Genomic DNA, 13095 nt, shown 5'->3' with positions numbered 1-13095 from the left:
TTAGATCAGGCACACAGTTATGATTTTGTTAGTGGCAATGATGATTTATAATTATCAATGTTCCCCTGAGCGTAAAGCCCTCTAAACTCATCTCCCATCAACCTCCTCATTCTTTGGAATGTTCCAGCCACAGGAGGTTTCAGTTGTGGATAGACTCCCTTCAATTTCCAACCTCAGGATTTCCCACATGCTGATCTTTTTGCTTAGTGGATTTCTCCCTCTATTGGTGGCTAGATCCACTCTATATTGCAGTGTTCAGGTGAAATATCACCTTTTGAATGACAGCTTCTATTAGCCTTCCCCCTTCCCCAGTCACCAAATCCTGCTTACATTGGAATTGTCTCACATGTTATTCTTTTTATACAGGTCTGAACCAACCCCTTGCCAGTCAATGATGCTTTTACTTATGTATGATTTGTCTCCCCTGCTTTAATGAAAGGCAATAGGGATACAAACCAGGGCTTTTTGTTGCTATTTTGACAAACACCATATACTTGTACTTAGTTTCTAAAATGGCTGTATTAGTCTATTCTCACACTGCTGATAAAGACATACCCAAGACTGGGTAATTTATAAAGGAAAGACGTTTAATTGACTCACAGCTCCACATGGCTGGGGAGGCCTCACAAACGTGGTGTAAGGTGAATGAGGAGCAAAGTCACGTCTTACATGGCAGCAGGAAAGATAGCTTGTATAGAGGAACTCCCAATTATAACACCATCGGATCTCATGAGACTTATTCACTATCACAAGAATAGCACAGGAAAGACCACCCCCGTGATTCAGTTACCTCCCACTGGTCCCTCCCATGACACGTGGGAATTATGGGAGCTACGATTCAAGATGAGATTGGGGTGGGAACACAGCCAAACCATATCAATGGCATTTGGTGCAAGGGTGATCTCAATAAATATTTTTAAATCAATGAATTTGTGATGTACTTGAATTGCCTCTCATATGACATCAAAATTTCTCACTTAGATGCTACGGGATATTGGGCCAGATAACTCTTTGTCATTAAAATTGTAAGGATGCTTAGAAGCAGCCCTAGCTTCCACCCATTAGATTCCAGTAGTACTTGGCAGTTGACATAATCAAAAACGTCTTGGGACATTGCCAAATGTCCAGGGCCATGGCTAGGGAGGGCAAAATTATCACTGAATGAGAAACATGGTTATAAATCCACACAATAAAATAAATGAAAAAAATAAAGCAAGATATCTGAGTTTTCATTTGTCTCTGTCTCCTCCAAATGACTGAGATTGTTGATATAGCATACAGGGAAATAATGAATTTGGATCAGCCAACCTAAAGGAAAGTTTGAGTTGTGACCTAACTTTTATAATATTGAATAATAATAATAATAATGGTAATAGAGCACTAGCATTAGTCAACATTATTGGATGCATAAATACACTAAATGCCAGCCACTGAGTCCATGCTTCCTAGATATTAAATTATTTAGTCTTAGATTACTCCACAAAGAAGAGACTGCTATCCAGTGTTACTGATGACAATGAAAAATAGATGGTCAGTAACTGACCCAGGTGAAAAACCTACTGAGTGAAAATTATTGGGACTCACACAGGATGACTGCAGGGCCTGCTGCTGAGCTATCCAATATGGCAGCCACTAGCCAAGCCACTAACCATCATATAGCTATGACTACAAATGTAGTTTTTGAAATGAGATTTGATGTAAGTTGAAAATACTTGATAACTTGATATAAGCTTAAGAATTAGAGAAAAAAATTTAAAATATTTGAGTATGTTTTATATTGATGACATATTCAAAGGGTAATGTTGGGTTAAAGAAAAACATATAATTCAAATAAATGTCTCTTGCTTTTTGGAAACTTTTCCTATGTGGCTTTATCATTTCTATCCTAAGCCTCCTTTTCTTCTATACATTGGGTATAATAATAGTAATGGTGTCTATAGATTAGTTGTGAGGTTTCAATGATATGCTACATATGAAAGGCTTCATGAACTGCAGAACTCCCTCCAAAGATTGTCTATTTATTTAAATAATATTCAATATGAAATACAATTTTCCAGATGTTATATGATTTAGACAATCAAATAACATTCTAATTCTCATGAATGTGTGTTCCCAAAGGTCAGATAAGGTTGTAAATATTCATAACAAAAAAGATAACTTAGAAAATAAAAATCCATAAATTATGTTTCCATCTATAATTTAAAAATAATGGGACAGTTCAAGATCAGCCTGGGCAACATGGCGAAACCTTGTCTCTATTAAAATTACAAAAATTAGTTGGGCATGGTGGTATGAACCTGTAATCCTAGCTACTCATGAGGCTGAGGCAGGAGAATCACTTGAACCCGGGAGGTAGAGGTTGCAGTGAGCCAAGATCGCACCACTGCACTCCAGCCTGTGCCACAGAGTGAGACTCACTCTCAATAATAATAATAATAATAATAATAATAGTCATAATAATAATGAGACAAGATATGGGATGATCTAAAATCCTCTAAATGTATTGTACTATACATTCGGAGTTGGAGGTAGATTTAATTTACTTATTGAATGTGTCATTTGTAAATGGACTGTATTTTAGACACATGTGTATATATATTCCTGAAAATGTAAAATATAAGACTACTCCCAAAGGAAATTTATTACTGATAAAATACTTTTTTTCTCCAGTAATAGTTTTGCTCATTGTGGATTATGCAATTAATTAGTTATGGTTTATTGTGCTGAATTTGCATGTTCATTCTCCCGGTAAAAGGCTCGAACTAAGAGGTGATCAAAAATACATGTAAAATGTGAAATTTAAATTTTAAACAGCACACATCTTTAAACTTGTTCTAAGAAATATGCAGGATTATTATTGGTTTTATTTTTCTTACCAATATTAAAGGTAACCTGGAGCTGAAACCTAATTAATTGAAAAAAGCATAAGCACATGCCTTGCCCTATGAGTTCTGGAGCCCCAGCACCACAGCAGCAGACCTGATGGGCATACGTTAAATATCTTATCAAACAACTGTCACAAATATATAGGTACATGATTAGTCTGCTCAAGAAAATTCTATATGAATTTTGAAATCTTTCCAAATACATGCTTTTAAACAATTTAATTTGAATCATGTACTATTAATAATGAAAGTTAGGTAAAAATAGTACAGAAAAGAGAAAAAATGCTTTTAAAGAGTCAAAACAATGCTGTTAATTCTTAGACAGTAATTCCTCTGAGCAACGGCCTTTAATATAAAGATAAATATTACAAAAAAAGCTACTGCCTTTAAATTTTAATACTTTATCACAAGGTATTTAAAGTAAATTACAAACTAAAATGGGAGGGGGACCAATTCAGAGGTTAATATTCAGCATATACTGGAAATTCAGGACATAGGCTGTAGTCGAATATTTTTTTGTGTGTCACATTTCTAATGGCCCTAATTTCTATCTTTAAATACAGGATCTTTTAGCAAAGCAAAAAATTGGGAGTGTCCATTGAGACTTGATACCATCCTCTTTAGTATGCGAGCAGACATGTAATCTACCAAATTTGTACAAGAAAGAAGAATAAATGCATGTGTTTCTATGGTCAGGAGCTAAAGGTTCTTAACCTATTCCTAATCTATTTTAAGAATTTGAGAGGTCAGTTCAAAATAGATCTATGCATAGATCAGGAATACAAAATGTTATACTAAGGTTATCACTCCACACATAATAACATTAAATGCAAGTCAGATAGTTTTCGGAGGTTCTCGATCTACAGTGCTTTCTGGCTTAGTTCTTATAATTTGTCAAATTAGATTTTTTGTCGAAAAAAATTGTCCTCAATTTAGGATCCCCTTTATTTAATTTGAAACAGAAACAAACACATTTATTGTAAAATTATGCCTTTGTTTTCTAATAAACATTGTTTCCTTTTGTTAGCTGAAAGAAACAGTTCTTAAACTACAATTACAGATGCCAGGCTCACATATGAAGAGGTTTGGGATCATAGGTCTTCCTGTCTCTGAGTGAAATATGCTTGTAATATTCAATTTTATCTTTTAATAACAGTGAGTTCATCAGCATGTACACCTTTTGTTTACTTTTGTATCACATTTTCAATATGTTTTAAATTAAATGAATGACAATTGCTTTTTCTTTTCTTTTTTTTTCTTTGTCTGTCTTTTTTTACTCTAAATCTTTTGCCCGGCAGAATGACCATGAAAGGGTGCTTACTCTGGGGGAAACGTGGTGGGTTGTCATTGACATCTGTCAGCGTGATGTTCACAGTGGTTGTCCCCGATAAGCCTCCCATCTGGCCACCCATGTCTTTGGCCTGGATGACCACTTGGTATTGCTCTCTGTTTTCTCTGTTCATGTTCGGTAAAGCAGTCCTGATGATACCTTGAGAAAATATAAAAACTTCCATTATCTTCACTGAAATCTCCATTGTTATTTTATTAAGTCCACAAAAAGTATTTTTAAGCTAGTGACTTTTTGAAAGACACGTTTTGATACTCGTTTTTATTGTCTAGAAATTATAAAAGTGATTCTGCGGAAATATCATTTGTATTGTGTTACCCTTTCCTAGCAATACCACATGTGCTTAGAGTGGCCTATGCCTATATGTTCAAATATCTAAACAGAGGTTTCCATTAGTTCACTCTATCATTTAACTTTGAGTTCTTATATCTTTAAGTGTTGCATCATCACTCATCTGTGAGTATTAATGTTAAGGTTTTGTTCTTATTCTCCCTTGGTCTTTCTACTGATAAAGGTCATAAAGATGATCAAATGAACAAACAGCAGTTCATGATTCCTGACCTGTTTCAGGCTCCACAGAGAAATAGGGCTGCCCTTGAAGTATGCTGTAAATGACTCTGGCGCTGTTCCCGTATGAAGGGTCATCGGCATCTGTAGCTGTGACTTGCACCACAGAAGTACCTGAAGTATCCAAATTCAGCTTAGTTCTGCACAGTACCAGAAGGAGGAGCAAAAGCACTGGTTTTCATTGAAGACTTGAATGATTTCTGGCTTTAATAATGACCTCTTAAAGAAACTTTCATATATGATTTGGATGAATATGTATATACATTGTGTTATTACAGGTAAACTCTGAGTTCAAATACATAATATTTATTTAGTCAACATGTCTGTTTTTATGCATGCAATAAATAATTCTAGTGTATCAGAATATAATAAATACAGTCACTTTACAAATGCTCGAGTTGGATACTGAAATTCATTTTCACATAATAGATTTGTTTTGCGTAAAGGGCATATCTAATCACACAGGAGTAAGTATGTTCTTCTTCCCCCTCTCCACTAATTAACTCTAAAAATAATTAACATCTGCTCTAGAATACAATTTTATGAATAGATTAAATTCTAAATTTAGAAACAATTCAACATGATCCCAAGTTCCATGAACTACTAAAATCTATTTAATAAAGTTCAAGATATTTAAAAGGATTTTATAGTGAGATGACTGCCAAAAGTTCTTGGGATTTAATGAAGTAAATATTAAATAACAATCCCAGAACAATGCTTTTGAGAAATGTAGAGTCTGAAAATGTGCAATTATAACTGTTACAAGTAAAAAAAGCTTTAAATTTGTTTAATCAGTTTAAACAACTTCACACATATTTGAAAAGTGTCTATTTTCCTACCAAATCCAAAAATATGACTCTAAAAATGTTATCACTGTTCTCTGATGCTTTTCATTGCCTGTCATTCTATATGTAATTTAAAAAATTAATGCAGTTTTAATTTTCTTGGCCTACAGATACATCTCCCATTTATGTACATTGAAAAGATAAATTCTACTTTCTTGAATGTTATATTTCTACCTTTTTTCATGCCTTATGTTTTACAGGTTCCACAATCTAACTTGGTAATTCTGTATCAGTATGTATTTAACCATAGGTTTTCAACTGGTTTTTTTTGAAAGTAAGATTTCAAAGAATTTTAAAGATACCATCAGAGTTTTATACATAATAATTATAATGATAGGATTTTTTAATGATGTTTAATAAAAAAATTCTAATCAATTTCCTCAATTGAAATATGTAGATAGTACATATTCCAGACAAAATTTTTCGGTAAATTATGACTAGAGTATATGTGAAGATTATATAACCTCTATGGTATTCTAAATGTATTTATATTATATTTGGGATCAGAAATTTATACAACTTTTATCTGAATCCAAGGGACAAAAAAAATTATTTTCACAATTTTCTACTGAAGTTGAATGATATTTTCTTGATTTTTGAGGAGAGTGTCTACCTATATGTATTATAAAGATTCACAAATCCGTAGGAAGTGCAAATTGCATTGATCTTTTTTTTTTTCTCATTGTCTCCTAAAAGAAAAAATAAATAAATATGTACTCATGGTAGCAAATCAAAGAGGATTTCAATTAATTGATTATACTATTATAAGAATTTCTTGATTTTTAAAACACTTTTTGAATACCATCATAAACGTTGTAAATGAACTTACCTACAACAGACATTTCGGGAACACTAGCTGTATAGATTTCTTCTGGGAACGTTGGCTCATTGTCATTGATATCATGAATTTTGATCACAAACTCTGACTCTGGCTCTACTGGCCTCAGAGTTCTTCTGTTAATAGCTTGTGCGCGTAGAGTATAAAAGGCCTTTTCCTCCCTATCAATTCGCCTTGTGGCATGAATATCACCTGTTTTTTCATCAATAATAAAAAGAGTACCAGCTCCATCTCCAGATAAGATATATTTGAGTGATCCATCTCCTTTATCTTGGTCTGAATGTAGCTAGGGGAAATAAAAAAAGAGTATATCCATGATCATGTATAAAGGTGCACGATGCTGAAAGAATTCGCAGAAGGTCTTTCACATCTCATCACTGAGCAACGGGGTCGGCTATCCTACTTCTTGAAATGAGAGTTGAATAAGTTTGATCACACGCATTTATACACTTTAAAGAATATGAATAGCCTTTTATATATCAGGATACTTTTTATTCTAAATGAAAAAAATGTAATAAAATTAAACCAAGCTCCTGTCTTTGCTTGGTAAATATTCATTTTTATGGGCAAATAAATTCTGTCCCAGATATATCAATCTTGATAGGTGGGTGTAAACATTGCTCTCTCATCTCTTTCTGTGAATGAAAGATTATTTTATTCTTAAATGGTGCAAAAAAAATCTGCTATAAACTTGTTATCAGCTATCATATTTTTGTTGATGAATTAGTAATGTCTTAAGAACTGTAAGACAAGCAAAGCTGTAGGAGACAAAGTTCTTACTTTAAAAACAACATACATTATTTTTTGGTTTATACAATAGACAGTGATTACCCCCAAATATTTGTAGTACTCAGAGCAGATAGATATCTACATAACACATGTCTGTAAATTTTAAAGTTATAAATAAAATTAATGAACTATAAAATAAAATATGTTCTAGCCTCCTACCTTGTCAAATCTACCTTTTTAAAAACCTACAAGGACAAATTCTGTGCAGGAACAAGGCAATACAAGGCCTGTGTCTTGCTCCTTTTCCTGAGCCTATAACATAACCACACTGAAGCTTTGAGAATCACTTCATCACATCAAGTGGTGTGCTTTGCATGCCTTCATGTGGATATCTCAGCCCAATGTACACACCATCCTAGTGCAAATGCCAGTCCAGGAGTTCATGTGTCATGAACAAATTCCATCTAGGTTATTTTTCAACAGATGCCCTTAAGGCTAGCCAACAGGCTTAGGAGTATATATACTACTGTACTAGTGACTGAGTCTAACCTTTAGGCAATTAACTTAAAGAAGAGCCTCTTGTAAAACCTAGAAGCAAGCTCCGGAATGTTTGGGCAGGAAATAATGGGCCCCAATGACCTTGAGAATTCTGGAAATGGACAGGCAGTTGCCAGATGGGTATACCTCCTGCCCCATATAGAATTCTTACTCTGAAAAGTAAAGCGTGGCCACAGGAAGAACAGATCTTGGCTTTGAGAAACATAAGAAGTGTAAGGTTTTTTTTTCAGTGATACCACCCTACCAATAAACATTTTTACATGCTAGAATCACAGTTTTATTATGTGCAATGAGATTATGCTTCAACAAATTTTTATGTTGTTACATGTTTGATAAGAAATATTTTTAAAACTGTAGATCTTAATTTCTACAAAAATATTTATTATAACAGACATCATTATAGACATGTTTTATGTTTTAATATTTACATAAAATCTAGACATAAATCAGAATAGGCACACTGATCTACAGCCTACAGAATTAAGAATTTGAGACAATAATCTTCAATTATATGAAAAAATACAGAGTTACATATTTATCTAAATAAGTTTCATTTTTGCTCTTTACTTACACCAACACTCATTTTCATCTAATTAAGTGTAGAATTTTAAACTAATTACGTCCTATTTAAGAAGACTTTTGTTTATTTAATTGAAAGGTTCTTTTTTACTTATGAGAACTTATTTCAATGAACTTGCCCCTGAAAACATTTTTATGTAGACACCAAAAATATTTAAAATAAATACAATTTTATGTGTATTTATCTTTAATGCATGCTATTACTTGTTATCACTGGGTCTATAAAAGCAGTCTATTTTTTGGTTAATGGAAGTACTAATTAGCACCTAGGCATCAACTCTGGATAAAACTACATTTCTGGATAAACTACTTATTAATACAGACATAATAGATTAAGAAAACCCCAAATGGACATATACTTTGGAGAAAAAGATAAAGAAGTCAGGTAACAAATAGTTTCTTACTACATTTTTAGCTATTCATAAACAATAATGTAAGGTTGAGAAACTCAGGAAATAACTCCTTTTAACTAAAAAGCTTTCCGAAGTAACATGTGACTTTTATCCAGGAAACCACTCTTAAAAAAAGTCACAAGACTGATGCTTTACAGGAACTGAAAATGTACAGAGTTGCTGGGAAACTTTCCAATTATATGCATGTGCAACACAGTGGCAATTTTCCAAGTTACAGATTTAAGCACTGCATATCTCTTGTTCTATCTGAGAATTAAAATAATTCAAGAAAAATTATTGATATTATCACTAATTTGATGAGCTGTTATGGTTTACAGTAGACAGTTATATTTATTCTCTATGCATTCAATAATTTTAATTGAGAAATATTTGCTTATTCTCCTAAGAATTGTGTACTTCTTAATCCAAATCAACAATTCCAGTCAGTTTCTGTGGAAGATCCAAACATTTTGTGAAATGGAAATTCACAAGACACCCCTAAAAAAGCCCCCAGGAATCAATCAGGATTTGTTAAGCTTAAAATACCTAAATTATCAAAGAAGGAGTAGAGGTTTGAACCTGGGAAATTTTTATATGTTATTAATTTTGCATTTTAGAAAGAACACTGCATAAATATAGAATATAGATTTGGAATGAAGAAGGATCTAAGGCAAGATAGAGGTCATTAAAACTGTTTCTCCTATTCTAATCAGTTAGACATGCAAAAAAGCTGCTAAGATGGTGAGATTTTAATTTTTAGAAAGCTCAGTTTTGGAATATAAATCACAGCAGGATTTATTATCTTCACTTATACTACAGAGAGTGAAAATTAAATCTTATAATTGGACCACATACTGTGGGAGTTTCTGTTGGATTAGAAAATTGAACATGGTAGTAGGGAATCAAAGAGATGGAGTTTGCAAGTAGACTGTGGTTTTGAGAATCAGAAAATGAAAGGATTTCTACCTTCACCAATGGGAATATAATTAAGAGAAGCAAATTACAACTAAGAATTTATACAGTTTGATCCTAAGATGACAGAATTACTATACGATTTACTTGAACCACTAGAGCTTGTACTAATGATAATGTATATTTAAAAAGTCACAGAGGGAAACAAATGATCACTAGCACTAGAATAAAGGGCAAAAAGGACTGTATTTGAGGGCATGACATTAGCCTATGTTTAATGAAAGATGGTCTTTGAAAACATATTTGATACATGGACAAGTAAAGAAACTACAGGAGATATTCACTGTAATAATGAGATTATGTGGATAATCTCATTGTACATAAAACTGTGATCCTGGCATGTAAAAATGTTTATTGGTAGGGTGATACAACTAAAAAAAAACCTTACACGTCTTATGTTTTGCAAAGTCAAGACCTGTTCTTCCTGTGGCCAAGCTTTACTTTTCAGAGTAAATAAAGGAGGCAGAAAGATGAATTTCCAGATCTCCTGAGACTTGGGGAATAGCTCCTCTTCTAGATGAAACTGATGGGATACAGGAACTAAGTAATAACAGGTCTATTGATATTGATGATTTCCTAACAGTTACAGAAACAGACCAAAGGACAAAGTTCTTGAGTTATAGTCCCCTTCCTAAGCTTCCCATCTTCTTTTTAAATTTCTCTTTATTTTTTTTAATTATCTCTTATTCTGCATACTTTTTCAACAGTTGTTCTGGTATTACCACCTTCCCTCATTCTTTGCGCGTCTGTGGCACAATTTTACTTCCTATTCCAATTCATTTACTGAGTAATGATCAGACAAGGGTTAGTCTTTATAACTGCAGCTTTCTCATGACTCTTCTTTTTTGTTTTGGATATCAGGTAACAATACTTGGATTTAAAAAACAAACATTTTATTGAACGAAAGAGTTTACATTGCTGAGAAGTTGGGATCAATGGGTCACACGCCAAAAAACTTAAAGCATCTACTTTGAAAGATATGACTTATATATTGATTTGTGTTTTACTATTTTATTATGTGAGACATTAAGTTTTCTTTAAACATAAAAAAATTAGATTATTGTGGTTTTAGTTCCTCAGTAACACCTGTTCTTCAGTGTGAAACATTTGTGTCACACATTTTTAAAAAGAATTTTATGTTAATACTGACCTTTTCTTTCCTTGAGAAAAGCCTATTAAAAATTCACAACCTGCTGTGTTCCTTGTAAATTCACAACCAGATAAAGGACATGGCAAGATACATGACAACTAATGAAAATAGAACAACTGGTACTGCACTGCACATTTAAAAGTCATTTTCCCATTGTTTAACTTTTTTATTCAGACATTTAATTGTAATACATTATTACATTTGTTTATATTGAGTAATTTTAATATTTACAACTAAACGATAGATTGAATTTAAAGAAAAATTTAAACAAATTTTTCAATGAATGCCCGGTCACTTGAAATGTGTCAGATTTCTGCTAATTTTATAACATTTCTTGTAAAACATCTTTGTATAAAATGAAATTTATAAGTTAAAGCGGTCTTGCAGCCTATCTAGTTTAAGATCATTTTTTAAAAATTATTTTTAAAGAGGAGGAAAAGAATATCCAATCAATTGTTTATCCAGTGGAAATGAAATAAGCTTACACTTAAGTATATGGACAATGTTGGTAAAACATTTTAGTTTTTATCTGTTCAGTTTGCTATAGCAAACTACAATCATGTGCCACATGAAAACATTTCAATGACAGATTGCATAGACAACAGCAGTCCCATAAGTTTATGATACTGTATTTTTACTGTACATTTTCTATGTTTAGATATACAAAGACTTATCATTGTGTTATAATTGCCCACAGTACTCAGTAAAATAACATGCTGCACAGGTTTGTAACCTAGGAGCAATAGGCCCTACCATATAGCCTAGGTTTGTAGAAGGTTATACCATCTAAGATTGTGTGAGTACATTCTACAATGTTTGCACAATGACAAAATTGCCTAATGATGCATTTCTCAGAAGTTGAAGCTATGCATGATTGGACCACAGACTGGGTGGCTTATAAGCAACAGAAATATACTTCTCACTGTTCTGGAGACTGGGAAGTCCAAGACCAAGGTGCCAACAGATTCGATGTCTGGTAAGGGCCCTCTTTCTGGTTTATAGATGATACCTTCTGGCTGTGTCTTCACATGGCAGAAGGGCAAAAGGTCTTCATTGAGGATCTCTTGCTGGAGCACTAATGCTATTCATGAGATTTCCACCTTCACACCTAAGCGCCTCACAAAGGCCCCACCTCCTAAAACCATCACCTTAGGAGTTAGGATTTCAACATATAAATCTTGGCAGCGAGGCCACAAATATTCACACCATAGCAAACCTTTAACTCTTAATATAAATTCATTTTTAAGTTACATTAAATGAAGAAATATTACCAAAAAAAATCAATCTACAAAGTACAGGAAATTTCAGTAATTTGTTACCAAAAGGATAACAGATAAAATATTTTACTTTTATTTTCACCATTGGCTAGAATAAAGAAAAAATTTTAAATAGTGAAAAAACCATATCTATCAAGAGGCACTTATATTGCTTATATTATTGTGAGATTATTTCTCATTCAGAATATTGATACCATTTTAGATATTGGTAATTGTTGGTATTTGGTTTCATTCCAAAAACTGGAAAAGTAGAGATAATTAGAATTATATTTGTAGCACTACATTAGAATTATGTTTGTAATAGTTAGACTAGTTTTTAGAAAGATAAATTTCGATGAATGAATCACAAGGATTATAACATTCAGTATCTGAGTCAAACAATTTATGCTAAGTTTTTACATACATTAACCTGAAAATAACGAAATTATTGAATAGATTTTTCAATTTACAGTGATAATTTGTGCCTGATTTTCTTTCAAACAGCCAAGGTATTTTACATTTGTTGAAAAAAATGTAGAATGTGGCAAATATGCCAACCTCTCCTGGTGGTATCATTAGTATTCTGCTCTAATTGCTCCAGTTGATAAACATAATATTAAATGGAAAATAAAACACTGAATCAAATAACTTTAAATTTGCACCCAACAACAACAACAAAAAAAAACACAGGTGAAAAATTGTCCGGTATCAGAAAGCAGCTGAAAGCATGTCAAAGCCAGCAAACACAATCTGGTCAGAAATAAATAAATAGTTACTCATGTTGTTGGGGCTGAAGAAAAATGAGGAGAATGGGAGAAAACCTTGAATTAGATGGAGTATGGGAAGATTACAGAGTAATGCTGGCAATATAGTCCTCCAAGTATAGTTTGCTCCCTCCAGAGCACTGTTTCAATATTAATGTACATAAAAAAAGACCAATTTCATGAATCTCAATAAAAAAATTCTTCCTTCAAAA

General features: G+C 32.8%; 1 protein-coding gene across 4 annotated transcripts in view; it reads right to left on the bottom strand.

The window, feature by feature from the left end:
- The window catches only part of CDH10 (cadherin 10), a 159436-nt gene that overhangs the window by 44223 nt on the left and 102118 nt on the right, over positions 1-13095 (bottom strand). For 3 of the 4 annotated variants that reach the window (XM_009449368.5, XM_009449369.5, XM_063811374.1), the window contains exons 3-5: positions 6475-6769; positions 4795-4914; positions 4207-4374 (exon numbers count right to left, since the gene is read on the bottom strand). In XM_009449368.5, the coding sequence (XP_009447643.1) occupies positions 4207-4374; positions 4795-4914; positions 6475-6769 (583 nt within the window). Of the gene's footprint in view, positions 1-4206; positions 4375-4794; positions 4941-6474; positions 6770-13095 lie in introns of those variants that run through there. The other variant, XM_016953500.4, reaches the window with a different exon arrangement.

Source organism: Pan troglodytes, chromosome 4 (assembly GCF_028858775.2).
Source record: "Pan troglodytes isolate AG18354 chromosome 4, NHGRI_mPanTro3-v2.0_pri, whole genome shotgun sequence".
In the NCBI taxonomy this organism is placed as follows: Eukaryota; Metazoa; Chordata; class Mammalia; order Primates; family Hominidae; genus Pan; species Pan troglodytes.
This window is presented reverse-complemented; position numbering and strand designations above follow the sequence as displayed.